General features: G+C 37.0%; 1 protein-coding gene across 1 annotated transcript; it reads left to right on the top strand.

Annotated features, from left to right (window-relative positions):
• The first annotated feature begins 4,536 nt into the window (after nt 1-4,536).
• On the top strand, nt 4,537-14,312 carry LOC114460976 (major histocompatibility complex class I-related gene protein-like). The gene is made up of 8 exons (XM_028442888.1): nt 4,537-4,722; nt 6,582-6,842; nt 7,195-7,473; nt 8,130-8,447; nt 8,620-8,715; nt 8,815-8,832; nt 9,615-9,665; nt 13,740-14,312. The coding sequence occupies exons 1-8, from the start codon at nt 4,656-4,658 to the stop codon at nt 13,781-13,783; spliced, it is 1,134 nt and encodes a 377-aa protein (XP_028298689.1). The 5' UTR covers nt 4,537-4,655; the 3' UTR covers nt 13,784-14,312.
• The last annotated feature ends 3,759 nt before the right edge of the window (nt 14,313-18,071 follow it).

Below are 18,071 nucleotides of genomic sequence, written 5' to 3'. Positions count from 1 at the left end.
CCTCTGACCACCACCAACATTCATACGATGCAATGTGGGTGAAGTGCCTTGCCCAACGACACAACCAACAATGACTTGGATAGAATAGGATTTGAACCCCCAACCCTTCAGATATTGGACTACCCACTACCACTGACCTACAGTCACATGATCATAGAATCACAGCCCAGAGTAATGATAAGTTTCCCTCTCAGAGACATTAACCACGGTGTGTGTGATGAGGAGCACCAGGAACGGGTCTAGCCACCGTTTGGATTTCCAGGTTTTCCTGTGAACATCTTTGACCACCACGTAGTGTCCAATAGGAACAGGAATAGGAAGGGTTGGTGCAACCTGCTTTCTAACGCTAGCTAAAATAGACAACAGGCTAACAGTAGTTCAGCATGTTATTCTCACACACTGTGCTACAGAAAGCAGAGGTTAGATTGTTTACTAGCTTTATTAGTTTATTATTTAGCCTTTGTGGCTAATGGCTAGCTGTAGTCTACGGCCAGTTGTACGTCAGCAACCTGAAATGTATGGAGAGAGATTTGTCTGAAAAATATTCACAAATAGATCTACAATTTTTATGTATTTTTTTAGATTTGAACAAGTGTTTTTCAGATCCACAAATACATCCATGATTTACACGTGTTTTCTCATTTATGTGTGTGTATTCATCATGAATTATCATGTGTAAATCTTCACTAGTGCTTGTGGATTGAGCAAAGTGTGTTTGTGGATCGGCCCACGTGTTAATGTCTTTTTTAGACAAACGTTAACGCAGCTGATCCACATGTGTAGAGCACCACTATCCACTAGGGGGCAGTAATGAGACATTAACGACACAAAAACACATGCTACAACAATGTCTATTAACGTTAATGTTATTCACTGCAGTGTCACCACAATCACTGCAGCCTTCACTTGACTTCTGCTGATCATAGTATAACAAATATACTTTTTTAATTAATGCGTAAGGATTTTTATTAATAATGAAATGTAATAATATTATCACTCTAACGTACTGTATACTAATGACATAACTCTATCCAACCATCAAAGGAGTTCTGTTGATGTCAGAAAGTCTTTGTGTTTCCAGTTCTTTTATTCTGAAGCTGCTTGGTAGTGATGTCACTTCCTGTTTGAGCGCCTCCATCTCCAGTAGTAACACTATGTTCTAAAGGATGAGGGTTCTCTGTGTGCGTGACTAAGTTAAAGTAAGTTTATTGTTTTCCAAGACTTCACTATCATTATCTGACTAGTTTAGCATTGTTTACTCCCACTTGTTCTGCTTTCCTGTGTGTTGTAGTGAGGTTTACACATCGTTTATTTGTTGCTAGGTTTCATTAGCTTCTGTGTGACGTCAGATGAGATGCTCTCTGCTCATGCGCACTTCAGGTGATTGGTCCAAGTGGTGCAGTTGCGCATTTCTCCACCAGAGGGCGACAAAGACCATAGAATCCATCTACAACACTTTCATGAACCCATGTCTGCACTTTGGCTGTTTTGCTGTTTATTTGGGTTTTTTGACCAAGTTAATATATTTTAGGTGATTTGATTTAATGTTTGTTCTCAAACAACATATTTTATACATCTGTACGTATTGATGGTGTTAATATTATCATTTGTATATGATTGGTGATATTAATGATGTTATTATTTTTCCTTTAAAGAACCACACACACATACCTACAAAGATTTGTACCATCACCCTCATCCCTGCCAGTTCACCCACTACAATAATAAATACACTGGTAACAACTTCTCCCTGACTTTGTCTCTGACCAGAGTCCTGTCAAAGAAAAGTGTCAGACCAGTATTATTCCTTTAAAGTGTCCCATTCTGGGCGACCGTGGCTCAGGTGGTAGAGGGTGGTCTTCTGATTGAGAGGTTGGGGGTTCGATCCCAGTACCTGACTATGTGTCGAAGTGTCCTTGGGCAAGACACTGAACCCTAAGTTGCTCCCAGTGTTCGACTAGTGCCTTGCATGTCAGTCCTGTCCCACTGGTGTGTGAATGTGAGAGTGATTGGGTGAATGAGCTGATATGTAAAGCACTTTGAGACTGTTTCCGTGGTGATAAAGCTCTATATAAATCATGTCTATTTACCATTTTATCACTGTTGATCACACTATAACACTTGATTTGTCAAAAAAATACTTTTTCATCATTTTAATGGGTTTTTATTAAAAATGGAAAAAATAGTAAAAAATCTATTTCATCAATGTAAACATTGTGGTTTAAATAATCAATTAACACTAAAATAGTTTTAATAATTATATTAATAATAGATCAAATTTGTATAGGGCTTTTTTGGACACTCAAAGACACTTTACATGGAGAATAAGACAAAACAAAACAAAAAAACTAAAGGTGTTTATGAAAAAGCCAGTTTAACAGGTGGGTTTTGTAATGATTTGAAGTTTGAGAAATTATTCTATTTTTATTTCCTCTAATTTGTCATACATGAGATGCAGAATGAATAGTTTATTAATGTCTGACTCTGTGTGGTGAGGATTATAAGTTTAATTATTAAACACTATCATTTATTTGTTTAACTGTTGCCATGGGGACTTATACCATATTTACTGTTATATAAAATGTAGCATCACATACATTTAGAGAAGTGTCATCAAAAACATTTTTACTAATAAAAATCCATTAAAATTATGATGAAATATTTTTGTTAAACCAAGTGATTGTGACGTTATTAGATATTGTTGTGTTGGTAAATGGAATTAATATTCAGCAGATAGTGTGTGTGTGTGCGTGTGTGTGTGTGTGTGCGTATGTTCTCACATAAATGAGAAAACACGTGTAAATTGTAAATATATGTGTAAATCATGGATGTATTTGTGAATATTTTCTTTCCTCATAGAATTGCATAATAAAAAGTTGAAATAAATAAATGACATTACATTTGTAATTACAGAAGGCCTCAGCACAAAGAAGAGATGGTGTTTCCACACTGACGTGGGGAGGAGCTACATGTTGGTTCTGTTTCTTTTACACATCTGCATGTATTAAAATATAGATAAAGCTTTTGTTCACAGGAGTCGTGTCTCATCACAGCATTTGTCTAGTTTGGCATTAATCCGTGTACCCAGAGCATAGACTGTGAGAACTGTGCATTAATAATGTTTCTATTCACCAGTTCATCAGTAATATGACGTATGTTTTGATTTTTATTTGTCTGAGAGTAAAAGTCCGCCCCCGTCTGAGGGTCCCCTCTGTGTGGTGAGATTAAAACATGAAGCTCTCGTCCATAGTTTCTCCTTAAATATCCAAATATCTCACAAACAGAACAAGATTTAATTTAAAGACATAAAAACGCTGCTTGTCTGATTTTTTAATATTTCTGTATTTATGTTTTGGTTTTAAGTCAGAAAAACAAAATAACCACTGTTTATTTGTTATTTTGATTTGGTTTGAAAACAAAATAACCAAAGAACAAAGGATACATGGATTGACCTTTAATGTACTATTTTTATTTTCATCAATACCAGGTAAGCGTTGACCTGTTGGATGGATTCATTTACATAATGAGTACAGTGATGTTTTCTGTTCTAGTAAAATGACTTTAATAATAAATCTATGTTTTAAGTTCTTTAGACCTGCTTAGTTTAGTGGCCTGGAATCTAAAAGTAGTTATACAGTATATGAATAAAGTTCTGCTATTAATAAATGTATATTTCAAAGCCAAACGTGTATAAACCTCTAGAGACACTGCACCTTCAACTAAATAATAATAATAATAATAATGCTAAAGCTTTTCATCCAAACTCTGTTCAGTCAAAGTGAACACAAACACACATTAATAACACACATACTGTAGATGTGAGTGTGAATATAAAGTGTTTTACGTCAACGTTCTCATTAGTTCAGTGTTTTTTTCTTATTTATTTGAACAGTTTGATGTTGTTTGTCACTTTTAAATATTATTTATTTATGTCACTAAACTCTGTGTTTAATGTGGAAATGGATTTGAAAGAGTCGATATGTGACAGTGAATGAGTTTTAAAGCTGCTAATGTCACAGAATTATTAGAACTTTTTTCATGTATTTTTTTACGCTATGGTTTTGTTGAACAGGGTGGAATTAATTCAAGCATTATTAAAGGTCAAATTAATTCAGTTAAGATCCAAATTAAAATACAATCAGAATCTTTATCGTCCTTATTTCAGTTTAATTAAATTATATTCAGACTTATACCAAGAAAAAATACAATAGAAGAATTTTGTGAAATGACAATAATGAGACTATGATTAATAATAAAATGTTTTTACATGTGAACAAAAACTATATATATTTATATTTCAGTCAACCAATTAAAAAATAAACATAGTTTAATCACATTGAACATTAATATGATCCCAGATCAGAGTTGGTTATTTAAACACTTATTTTAGGACATTCTTGTTGTTTTCACTACATTTTAGTTCTAGTTTAGTTTTACTTTCGTTTTACAACCTGAGATCCTTCCTCTCAGTTGGCAACAGATGACGCACCGCCCTCTGTGAAATCCTATTGGTGGAGAGAAACCATAAGCTCCTGTTTTTTCTCTGTTTTTTTATTCTCTCTCAGAGTTCTTCAGGAACAAGGAAACAATCGCTCCTGTTCTTCTGAACAAACGTTGAATCTTTAGAGAAATTTGAAGGAAAAAAAAGCTCCAAAATGCAGATTTCCTGTTGGTTTTGTTCACTTCTCTGCCTGAGTCTACAGTCTGTTCCTGGAACTTCAGGTAAGTTTGATTCAATCTGACATCGTTTCTACAATGATTTCTACTTTACAACCCGTGTGTAAACTCAGGACATTTGTTTTAACCACAAATCAGCACAAAAAAAGGATTTTAGAGTTGATAAAGAAACAGTGTTGGTCTACAAGTCCACACACAAACATTGACTTTGTGTTTAAATTCAAATGAGTCACAATGACACAAAAGCCTCTGCGTCATTAATTCCCAACAGGTTATTTACGGTAGTGTGACGTCACATTTACATTTTAGCTTTGACTGTTTTCTACTCAGAGTCAATCTGAGAGTTTGAAATAAATGTTTAAAAACATTACAAATTAATATACAATTATGATTGTAAAGTTTCTCATACTAAAAATATTTAGCAACAAACCACGTTTAAATAACGTATGTAAATTATTTCTGTTTTGACCAGATTTACAGCAGCAATATTTGTGAAATTTGTGACAATTTGTTTTCTCGTAAATTTCTCGTCAATATTGAATTTAAATGTTAAATTTAAATGTGAAATATTAAATCTAAATGTTACTTTAAATCCAAATGGTAAATCTAAATGCTAAATGTTAAATCTAAATGTTAAATCTAAACGTTAAATCTAAATGTTAAAAGTAAATCTAAATCTGAATGTTAAAACTAAATGTCAAGTGTAAATCTTAAATGTTAAATCTTAATCTAAATGTTAAATCTAAATGTGAAAATGTGAAATCTAAATGTTACGGGTGAAACAAAATATTTAGCTAATATGCAAATTCAAGGAAAGTACCAAAATGAAAGCTCAAGATTTAACATTTAGATTTAGGACCTTTGAAGGAATTTATACAACAAATAAAATGTTCATAAAATGATAAACACTTTATTGGTGTTTGGGTTGATTTTAATTAAAAATGTATTTTAAATATTTAAACTTATTTATTCAGACTTTTAAAAGTGTAAATGTTTTTTCTGTTCATTTAGTTGAATGTGTTTGTATCTTTTTAACATTGTTGTTTAACTAGTTGAGTCTCTTCAATAAAAACTTTCATTTTCATTTTAAAACTGAACATCATTCAACCACATTAACTGTGACTAAACTGTAGTTTCTCTGAAATTTATTCTATTAAAATATAAAGTTACAAGTTTGACACACATCTGATTTTAGTGTTTTAATATTTATACATGAATATCTACAGTAAATAAATCATTAGAAAATTGGCTTATTTCAAATCTTCCTATTTTAACTTTGTTTAAATAAATGAAATAAGATCATTTAACCACATTAACTGTGTTTAAAGTTCACTTTCTGCTCTCTCTTCTATTGGATTCTTTTTTAATGATAAACATTTGACTTACATCAGTTTTTATGTCTTTAAAGAATCTTTACAGTAAATAAATTATTAGAAAAGTGGAAAAATATTTAGTTTGTAAAAACCTGGGTTTATTATGTTTGTTGAATTTAGTTTCTTATTTCAAATACTTAAACAAAGACAATAAAAACAAGACAGTACCAACAAAATATAAATAAACATTGTAGGAGGAAAAAACAATGAAGAATAATTCATAATTTCTCACCACATGAAATAAAAAAGTAGGACGTCTTTCTTTTGGTGGACATTTCACTAGGTGGCGCTGTCCTATGTGATATTGACACCAATGAAGCCAATCAGCTTCCTGCTTTGCTACAATAAAATGTCTAATTACTCCTAATAGTCGTGAGAAAAGTGTCAGACACATAGTTTATAAAGTCAATGAGTTTAGTTTGATATGAATGTGTTTGTAACAGCAGAGATCACTGTGATGTGTGTGATTGTGTGGATACGTTCATGTTGTTGTTCAGTGTCTGAATTCATGACTCTGACCTTTTCTTACAGTGCTGCACACTCTGAGATATTTCTACACAGCTTCATCTGACGTACCAAACTTCCCAGAGTTTGTGTCTGTTGGTTATGTTGATGATGTTCAGATTAATCACTATGACAGTAACACCAGGAGAGACGTTCCTAAACAAGACTGGATGAAAGACATAACAGATGAACAGTACTGGGAGAGAAGCACTGGTAAAAGAATAAATCATCAGCAGGCGTTCAAAGTCAACATTGAAATCGTAAAGCAGCGTTTCAACCAAACTGGAGGTTAGTTAAAGTTCTCTTGTTCTTTCTAATGCTGATGTGTGACAGTGTGTGTTAATGCTTGTTGTGTAGCTGTAAACACACGTGTGGACACACACTGAAAGCGTGTCCTTCAAACCCTGAATAGAAAGCACAGCATCACTAAGTGAATGCTGCAGGAACCATTCCCAAAGCTGGAAAAATGCTGACTATGTCTGGAAATGTGATGTAGACGTGTCAGAAATGTGAGAAATGTAGTAAAAATATATTAAAAAGAGCAAAAATATGGCAAAAAAAAGTTTAAAGAGGCTCCTGTTGTGTGTGTGTGTGTGTGTGCGTGTGTGTGTGCGTTTAATATGATCTCTGTGTCTCTCAGGTGTTCACATTGTCCAGGTTATGTACGGCTGTGAATGGGACGATGAGACTGGAGATGTTGATGGTTATGAACAACATGGTTATGATGGAGAAGACTTCATCAGTCTGAATCTGAAGGAACAGATATGGATTGCCCCCAACCAACAGGCTTTCATCACTAAACTCAAGTGGGACAATAACAAAGCGTGGATGTCAAACCGTAAACACTACTATACTGAGGAATGTCCTGAGTGGTTGAAGAAGTACGTGAACGCTGGGCGGAGCTCCCTGATGAGAACAGGTAAACTCCTCTGAGACACATGAAGACAACAGTGTGTCTTTATCAGTGTGAATGAACAGTCAGATCACAGTGGTCCTCACTTATCAACCGTTGGTACGTTCAGATCTGAGCGTATACGCTACGATCAGATCTCACATCAGGTCTGAGCTCATGTACCATAATCTGATTGAGACTGAAAATAAAGTATTAAACAATCCTCAGCTTTAAGTCATTTAAACATAAGCACAAACACATTCAGAACAGATCAAAACACATTATTAAAAGCAGTTCAACTAAATAAAATGATTTGAAATAAACCCTGGCTGAAAACATCATAAATGATGAGTCATGTTTAAGGCTTTTTAATGCTTCATTTATTTAAATGTGATATTTATGACCTAAAGCGTGCAGACTGAGGCTGATAGAAACATTTGACTGATTTTTTTACTTCAACTCTTTTCTTTGTTTGTCCTGAAAGTGTTTTTAAAAGTTGTGATAAATGTTCACAGTGAACATGATGAAATGACCTCTAAACTGACCTCTCTTTACTCTCCAGTAGAGCTGCAGCTAAACACCACTTTAATAATCCACTGATCACATTATTAGTAGAATCAATAAATCCTCCTCCTCCTCTTCATCATTAAAGTTCACTGTTGCTCCTTGTGGTTCCTCTGCAGATCTTCCCTCCATCCAGCTCCTCCAGAGGACTCCCTCCTCTCCAGTCACCTGCCACGCTACAGGTTTCTACCCCCGCTATGCTGTGATGTTCTGGAGGAAAGACCAGGAGGAGGTGTTGGAGGGCGTGGACCACGGAGAGATGCTCCCCAACCATGATGGGAGCTTCCAGATGAGCGTTGACCTGAACATTTCTCTGATCAGAGCTGAAGACTGGAGCAGGTACGACTGTGTGTTCCAGATTAAAGGTGTGGAGGAAGATCTCACAGTCACTCTGGACAAAAGTGTGATTTTAAGCAACTGGAGAAAGTCTGATGGAGGTGAGAGACTCACTGAGTTCACCCTCAGAGCTCAGTGACACACACAGCATCACACTGTGTGTGTGTGTGTGTGTGTGTGTGTGTGTGTGTGTGTGTGTGTGTGTGTGTGTGTGTGTGTGTGTGTGTGTGTGTGTGTGTGTGTGTGTGTGTGTGTGTGTGTGTGTGTGTGTAGGTGTTGTTGCTGGTGCTGTTGTTGGAGGTCTTCTTCTTCTTCTTCTTCTGCTGGGGGCCGTCTCTGGATTCTTCCTGTGGAGGAAACGCTCTGGAGGTAATAAATTAAAGCTGTTTTTATGGATCTTAAAACACTTTTATTTCACTTTTGTTGAATCCATTATTTTCCTTTTTTCTCTGTTTTTCTTTCATTCAGGGTTCAAACGTGCCAACAGTGAGTCCTTCTGATATTTACATTTTTACTGTGTTTATGAGTGACTTTTAATGATAATATCAATGATTTTTCTATGAATCCTTTGGTCTTTTGTTGAATTTCTTTGAACTTTCCTCTCAATCTAAATAATTAATTTCCTTTTTCTCTTTTTTGTTTCATTTCTGGGTCCAACGTACTATATTTGCAGAGACTCGTCATTTTCCTGGTGTTTATATCACATGATTTCAGTCATTTTTAATGTTGAACGTTTGGAAAAAACTCAAAATTCCAACAAAATCTTCTAATTTTCCTGAAATTATTGCAAAACACTTTCCTTAATTAAATAGAAATTGGGCAAAAATCTAGATAATTTAAAGTGAGGATCCTGTTGGGAATGAGGTGGAAAAGCACTCGTCGTCAGTTCTCAAGTAAAAGTATAGATATTTGAATAAAAAATGACTGATAAAAGTAAAAGTATTGAAGTTGCTCCATTACTTTAGTAAAAGTAAAAAAGTAAATGCTACTAAATGTACTTAAGTAATAAAATAAAACAGGTTTTTAAAGCAGTAAATTTCATCTCCTTTATTTTGTAGAATCTTGTAGAAACACATGGAAACAAGTTAAATCTGTTTCCTTTGAACACCTGGAGAATTTAGCTCTCATTATAAATAGTAATAAAAGTGCAAATGCTGAATTAAAGCCAAAGCAGCTTGAGTTTAACATTTTGAAGCTGTTCATAATGTTATGGCTGATATGTGTAAATGTCCAAATGACTTTAACCTTAGATTTGATGTGTTTTTCAGCCTCTGACACGTCGTCTTCCTCAGCTGGAGAGTCAGAGATGAAAACTGTGAGTACATCATCAAATGGACAAAGTGATGAAATGATAAAAACATGATGAAAAGCTTGAGGTCAAACCAGAGCATCACATGATGTGTTAGATGGAGCTGAGCTTCTAAACATGACATTGATGTTTAATGCTAATAAAGCTGATAGATGTGATGATAAAGCTGTGTAATAATGTTTCTCTGTGTTTGCTCCTTCAGGGGACCAGTCAATCAATCAATCTTTATTTGTATAGCGCCAAATCATAACCAATGGTATCTCAAGGCACTTTACAGTAGAGCAGTCTTAAGGACGGACTCTTCATTTTATGGATACACACATATGCATATATACGTATATACACATACATATGTATCCCACACCCAACATGAATTCATCATGGCGGCAAGGAAAACCTTCTGTTAAGCAGCAGGAACCTTGTGTGGATCCCATTCCTATGATGAACAGCCATCCACGTTATGCTGTGTTGGGTGTGTGCAGAGGAAAGGGTGGAGACAGAGTTGTTGAGACTCTGTAACTCCACACTGAGGATCCCACGGACCTGCAAGACAAAAGCCAGAAGGAGTACAGGAGCAAACACACAAGGGAAGAAGCAGACATAGAGGGAGTGTTTGAAAGAGGAATGGGACCCTCTCCGGTCCCTCTCTAACCTAAATGACCTCTCTCTTAACGCCCTCTCCAACCTCTCTCCAACCGAGCATGCCAAACCCCCCCCCCCCCGGCAGTCTATGCCTATTGCATCTTAATTATGAGCTATGAGCTGGTTCCTAACTAAAAGCTTTATCAAAGAGGAATGTTTTGAGCCTAACCTTAAAGGTAGAGAGGGTGTCTGCCCCCCGAACCGTGGTTGGTAGATGGTTCCAGAGAAGTGGGGCCTGATAACTGAAAGCTCTTCCTCCTATACTACTTTTAGAGATGAATGGAACAACGAGTAGTCCAGCATTTTGAGAGCGTAGTGTTCTGGGGGGATTGTATGGCACTACAAGCTCCTTGAGATAGACTGGTGCCTGTCCATTTAGGGCTTTATAAGTGAGAAGAAGAATCTTGAATTCTATTCTATATTTTATGGGAAGCCAATGCAGAGAGGCTAATACAGGAGTAATGTGATCTCTTCTCCTAGTTTTAGTCAGTACACGTGCTGCAGCATTTTGAACCAGCTGAAGTGTCTTAAGCGACTTGCTTGGGCAGCCTGCTAAAAGAGAATTACAATAATCCAGTCTAGAGGTAACAAAAGCATGGACTAGTTTTTCGGCGTCGCCCTGAGACAGGATAGATCTGATTTTAGCAATGTTACGGAGATGAAAGAAGGCAGTTCTTGAAGTTTGTTTTATGTGAGAGTTGAAGGATAAGTCCTGATCAAATAGAACCCCAAGGTTTCTAACAGTTGTGCTTTGTGCCAGAGTAATGCTATCTAGGGCAGTTAGGCTAGCATAGGTTTCTCTAAGGTGTCGTGGGCCCAGTACAATGACCTCAGTCTTGTCTGAGTTGAGAAGAAGAAAATTTTGGTCCATCCAGGCCCTAATGTCCTTTAGACAGGCCTCAAGTTTAGATAGCTGATTTGTCTCACCTGGCTTCATTGATACATACAGTTGGGTATCATCAGCATAGCAGTGAAAGTTAACAGAGTATTTTCTCATAACATTACCAAGGGGGATCATATAGATACAGAAGAGGATTGGACCTAGCACAGAGCCCTGAGGAACCCCGTAGCTTACTTTAGTGTACACAGAAGACTTATTATTCACGTGTACAAACTGGTACCTATCAGATAGGTAGGACTTAAACCAGTTTAGGGCAGTCCCTGTGATTCCAAGTAATTTCTCTAATCTCTCTAGTAGAATATAGTGATCTATAGTGTCAAAAGCTGCACTAAGATCTAATAAAACCAGCACTGAGAGTCGTCCTTCATCTGAAGCCCAGAGTAGATCATTAGTTACTTTAACTAAAGCAGTCTCTGTGCTGTGTTGAGCTCTAAAACCTGACTGGAAGTCCTCGAACAGGCTGTTGTTTTGAAGAAATTCACAGAGCTGAGCTGCCACAACTTTCTCAAGAATCTTTGAAATAAAAGGAAGATTAGATATAGGCCTGTAGTTTGCTAAAGTGCTGGAATCAAGAGTAGGTTTTTTGAGAAGGGGTTTGATTACAGCTACTTTAAAGGACTGTGGCACGTAGCCTATTGATAGGGATATATTTATTGTCTCCAACAAAGATGGGCAGACCAGGGGAACAACTTCTTTAAACAGCTTAGTTGGGATCGGATCTGAAAGGCAGGTCGATGGTTTGGAGGATGAAATAATAGAGTTAAGTTCCTGAAGTCCTATATGTGTGAAACAGTTTAGGTTAGGCCTGTTTACATTTAATGGTACAGCAGGCCCAGGTGAAGGCAGGGAGTGGCTAATTTTATCTCTAATCTTGTGAATTTTATGGTTAAAAAATGTCATAAAGTCCTCACAGCTGAGGGCTAGAGGAATCATGGGCTCAATAGAGCTCTGACTTTGTGTTAGCCTAGCTACAGTGCTGAAAAGGTACCTCGGATTATTTTTATTTTCTTCAATTAGTGAGGAGTAGTATGTAGATCGACTATGTCGTAAGGCTGTCATGTATTTACTATGGCTTTCTTGCCAAAGTATTCGTGACTCCTCTGTTTTATTGGAGCGCCACATTCTCTCTAATTTACGGGTTGTTTGTTTGAGTGTGTGAGTTTCAGAGCTAAACCACGGAGCTTTCCTCTGACGTTTAATAGTTTTTTCCCTCAATGGGGCAATTGAGTCCAAGGTGGATTTTAGTAGACTAGCAGAGCTATCGACAAGCAGATCCAGTTGAGAGGGGTTATAATTAATATCATAGTTATTTATTGGATGGTGCACTGAGTTTAAGGCAGCAGGAATGGCCTCTTTAAATTTAGCCACAGCACTGTTGGACAGATTTCTACTCCTAACTATTTTATTGCACAGTGCGAGATCCTCTAGGATAATGTTAAAAGATATTAAAAAGTGATCTGATAGCAGAGGATTTTCAGGGTAGACTTTTAGTTCATTAATATCAAGGCCATATGTTAGAACAAGATCAAGGGTATGATTTAAATGATGAGTAGCTTCATTAATAGTTTGAAAAAAGCCAACTGAGTCTATTAGGGACATAAAGGCTGAGCTCAGGCTATCACTATCTTTGTCCACATGGATATTAAAATCTCCTACTATCAGTATTTTATCAGAACTGAGGACTAAGTTTGATATAAACTCAGAGAATTCTGATAGAAATTCAGAATAAGGGCCTGGAGGACGGTAAATTATCACAAATAAGACTGGCTGGTAGGTTTTTGATTCAGTATGAGATAAATTTAGAACCAGGCTTTCAAAGGAAGTGTAATTGGCCTTTGGTTTAGGATAGATTAGGAGAGAGGAATGATAAATAGCTGCTACACCACCTCCACGGCCTATGTCTCGTGGCATATGAGTATTTAAATGACTGGGAGGAGTGGCTTCATTTAAACTAACATATTCATCTTGATACAGCCATGTTTCAGTTAAACAGAATAAATCAAAGTTATTTTCTGAGATAAGGTCATTTACTAGTAGAGATTTGGATCTCAGTGATCTAATATTTAATAGAGCACATCTAATGCTTTTATGTTTTGGTGTTTCTAGATTTGAGATTTTAATTTTTTTCAGATTTTTATAATTGATAGCTCTTTTATTTGATTTTATGTTAAAATCATTGTGAAATATGGGTCGGGGGACTGACACCGTCTCCATAAAATAATATTCATCACCATCACAACAGTTGTCATGGCGATGAACACAGCTATCATAATAGCAATGGGAGGGAAACTGTCCTAAGGCAAGCGCAGAGGGGCTTGGAGGACTCCGCCTCTGTAACATGGTCTCATTCATGAGATGTCATAACAGTGACTGTGCCATGTTTTCTGATAGTAGAGATGCTCCCTCCAAAGTAGGATGGATTCCATCTCTTCCTATCAGGTTCGGTTTTCCCCAGAAGGATCTCCAATTATCAATGAAGCCCACCTCGTTTTCTGGACACCACCTCGATAGCCAGCGGTTAAATGATGACATGCGGCTATGCCAGTGAGGAGCAGAGAGGGATGATAACAGCACCCAGCTCCTGAACGCACCACAACAAACATCACTTTGGACTGGACTTCAAGTCCAAGCTGTCAGAAGTGCAGACATTGATCCTCCAGATGTTCTGTTCATCACTTCAGGATGTTGGTGTTTCCAAAGCTCTGTCCTGTCCCATGGATCACTTCTTTCTTTGGACTTTTCATCACATTCACTGCTTTTTCATTTAAAGGGTTACACGTTGGTTCTGACAACATTTGATCAACTTTGGTGATCAATATGTTTATCACATGTTGGTTTGGTCTAGAATTAATAGTTGGATAATTAGACACAAACATATTCCAATGGCTCCTGAATTTAGTATTTTATGGTTCAAATAAACAATAATGATAAACATGTGTTTCCTACAGGACAAAATAATAACAGTTTAAATAATCATCATCGGTGATTCTAATCTGGCCCGCATCACACCATTCTCCCATTCACAAATTCAGATTGACAGCTTCCCAGGAGCCACCAGCTATCACATCACTTACGTCCTCCGAAAACTCACCCCTGCAAAAAATGTAAAAAAAAGTAATCATAGCATTAGGACTCAACGACTGTTTAAAGGATGTAAAAAATGAATCAATGACCAAAGCATACGACTTCTGTATCAACACCGTAAAAAAAACATTTCCTAACGCCACCCACTACACCACTCTAATCAACTTTAGCAACAGACTCCAAACCAATCAAAAACACAGATTCATTCACTTAAACCGCCACATCACCCATAAACATCAATATCTCAATGACATTAATAACCTCCTTTTCAAAACAGAACCCACAGATCCGGTACATTGGACAAGAGACACAGCAGATAAAATCCTCACCTCATGGCTGGACCAATTAAACTTTTAATACAGGAAGGCATCAGCCCATTCACCCCCACCAACTCCAACGTCTTAAATTTATCAGATTACACCTTAAACAGATCAGAATACGAAATACTAGAAAAAGGCCTCACATTCCTGCGGGATCTGTTGGTGCACTCACGCTTCCGCCCATCCAACACCGCTGTCAGCAACGTCATCCATGACCAGTTTTAAATGAAGCGACTGACAGCGGGGGTCCCGTGGGCAAAACCTGGTCTCCCCGATAAAAATATTGTGTATCTAATAAAGTGTACACATTGCAGCAAAATGTACGTGGGGGAGACCAGGAACAGCCTCGGGACCAGGATAGGGCAACACAAAAGTAGGGTGAGGACCGGAACTGGAGTTAGCCCCCTCCACATACACTTTAGCACAGTGGGTCTTAATAATTTAACTTACCGGGTCCTCCAGAGAAACCCCTACTGGTCCACTGGACAGAGACGGTATGCGGAGAGATAGTGGATCGGTAGGCTGGCCACGAGGATACCGGGGGGGTTCAATCTCAGAGACACCCCGGTTCCGGTCCTCCCTTTAAATAGTTGACCGGAAGTGGGGACCCGAGGGGGTTATGGTCCTACACGCAGTAGTTTTTTAAAATTTTTTAAATTTCTTTACTTAGATCGAAGTTCTTTTAGACTACTCTTTAAACTTCTTAAAGCTTTTAATACAGCATTTTAAACTTTTTTATTGACTCCTCCCCTTTATAGGATACTCGGGTTTTAATATTGATCCTTTTTTTTAAAATACAATGACAGCATACCTCTATCCTGTTATTACAGACATTCCTTCTTTCTTATTTTAATAAAAAGAAAAAATTAGATTGGACTGGGACAGAAGCGGCCCTATTCTGGTTGGTTTTTTATTTGAAATGGTTTTAGGGTGGAACTGGGACATGCATGTGTGTATTGCTCTTTTATAATTTACTGACTTGTATATTAATTTTATGACTTGTATATACCTTTTTATATAATGTGTATTTGTGAAAAAATGTTTTTGAAAATAATTTTTTCAAACCCACCCACTTCCACCCTCAATACTTACCCGACGACCACCGCTCCCTCCTCCCACGAATTTTATCAATAAACACAAATAATGTTAATCCGGTCCTGTAATTGTGGAGCAGTTAATTTTTAACCGTAACATAATCCAATAAATAAACGAATAATATATCATTTTCTAGAGCACCTATGAGAGTGTGCACTTATGTGCATATGGGTGTGTATGTGTATATGTGTGCGTATGTATATATATATATATATATATATATATATATATATATATATGTATGTGTACCTATTTATCTATCTTTTTATTTATTTATCATTTTAATTCTATACACGCCTTATCATTGCACTCCTTTAATTATTTAATTTCTTAATACATGAATTCAAGTTTTAATTTTTTTAACTTTTATAACAATTAATGGGATGGAGGGGGGCGGGGAATGCCATCCAATAGGAGCAGGACCACGAGAGAGGAAGGGAGCAGGATTCTCTCCCAAATATGCTTTGTTGTAAATATGATTTGTCTTTGGTTTTATTGTATTGAAAAATTGTGTGTGGTTTTAATTCCTCCCTCATGATGTACCTCGGCATTCCCCTGACACCCTTCCTTACCTTGTTCCAAATTCCTTCCCTAACCCTAACCCCTTAACTACCCTTCCCTTACCCTAACCCTTCCCCCCTTCCCTAACCCTAACCCTTCCTCCCCTACCTTCCTAAACCCTCCCCCACCGCCCTTCCTAAACCTAACCCTAACCTCCTGACCTAACCCTAACCTTTCCTCCCTTACCTAATCCTAACCCTCCCCTACCATTACCCCAAAACCCCCCTCCTAATCCTAACCTTAAACCTCCCAACCTATACCTAACCCCTCCTCCCTTACCTTAATCCTAACCCTAACCCCCTAACCCTAATCCTTACCTTAATCCTAACCCTAACCCTAACCCCTTTCCTTATCCCAACCCCCTAACCCGAAGCCTAACCCTTCCTCCTTCACCTAACCCTAACCTTCCTCCCTTACTGAACCCTACCTTCACCCTGACCCTATCCATTCCCCACCCCCTCCCCAAATATAATCTTAAACTCTCTTTTATCTTAAATAATTTTATGAATTCTTACCTGGCTTTTGGAAGTTTTTAGGTTGTTTTCTTGTAACTTTTTTAAAAATTCGATTGTGTTTAAACTGCTGCGTTTGGACCTGGCCTTTCTCTTCCCCTCTTCTCATGGAGATCCTTACCTCCGTTCATCATCTTTTTTATGGGTGTCCGATTGTTTGAATTGTTTAAAACATGTTTTTATTTTTTTATCCTTTTAATTCTTTTATTGAATTTTTTTTTTATTATTTTATTTTATTTTTTTATTATTTTATTTTATTTTTTTATTATTTTATTTTTTTAATTTTTTATGATTAAAGGAAAACTCCTTCTTAAGACTCCATTAAAATAATAAATGGGATGTTTTAATTGGGGGCTGAAAGGATATCCTGAGCCCGTGCTACTTTTAGTAACCCTGACCCTGACCCTAACCCTAATCCTAACCCTAATCCTAATCCTAACCCTAATCCTAATCCTAATCCTACCACCAGTGGTTGACTAACACCTTACATGGCTGCTCTGTCCCATTGGTGTGTGAATGTGAGTGTGAATAAGCTGATATGTAAACCACTGTGTGACCTCTGTCTGCAAAACGTGCTATAAATAAACATGGTAAAAATGGTAAATGAACATGATTTATATAGAGCTTTATCACCACTGAAACAGTCTCAAAGTGCTTTACATATCAGCTCATTCACCCAATCACTCTCACATTCACACACCAGTGGGACAGAACTACCATGCAAGGCACTAGTCGACCACTGGGAGCATCTTAGGGTTCAGTGTCTTGCCCAAGGACACTTTGACACATATTCAGGTACTGAGATCGAACCCCCAACCTCTCAATCAGAAGACAACCCTCTACCACCTGAGCCACGGTCGCCCAACATGACTTACTTAATATTACTTACTTACTTTTTCTCATTCTGTGTCTAATCTGTAAAGCTGTAAATATTCATCCTCACAAACGAGGTTCATTCATCAGAAATGAGTGATTGATGATAAAGTCTGAGAAACCATCAGGAACTGAACCTGGTTAGAACGTTCAGTAGAACATTAACCAGCTTCATGAGACTAAAAAACCTCCTCACTGAGCAGAAAACCAGCTTTGGATAAAATCAAATTCATCTCAGAGTTTGTTTGTGGAAGAAAAACAAAAACAAAACCTGGATCTGGACTTTAGTGTTTGTAGAAATATTATGTGAATGTGTCAAACAGTTTTAGTTTAACGATAAAACAAAGGCACATTTTGACCCTGTAGTTACAAAACTGTTTCACACATGGATGAAATATATAAAAAACAGTTGCTGATATTATATTTGA

Source organism: Gouania willdenowi, unplaced genomic scaffold, assembly GCF_900634775.1.
Source record: "Gouania willdenowi unplaced genomic scaffold, fGouWil2.1 scaffold_85_arrow_ctg1, whole genome shotgun sequence".
NCBI classification, from domain to species: Eukaryota; Metazoa; Chordata; class Actinopteri; order Blenniiformes; family Gobiesocidae; genus Gouania; species Gouania willdenowi.
The sequence above is the reverse complement of the archived record's forward strand: the minus strand, read 5'-3'. Positions and strand labels throughout refer to the sequence as shown.

Coding starts and splice junctions, on each gene's coding strand:
- LOC114460976 (XM_028442888.1), top strand. CDS start 4,656: ATGCAGATTTCCTGTTGGTTTTGTTCACTTCTCTGCCTGAGTCTACAG. Junction 6,843..7,194: donor GCGTTTCAACCAAACTGGAG/GTTAGTTAAAGT, acceptor TGTGTCTCTCAG/GTGTTCACATTGTCCAGGTT. Junction 9,666..13,739: donor GTCAGAGATGAAAACTGTGA/GTACATCATCAA, acceptor CATGCGGCTATG/CCAGTGAGGAGCAGAGAGGG.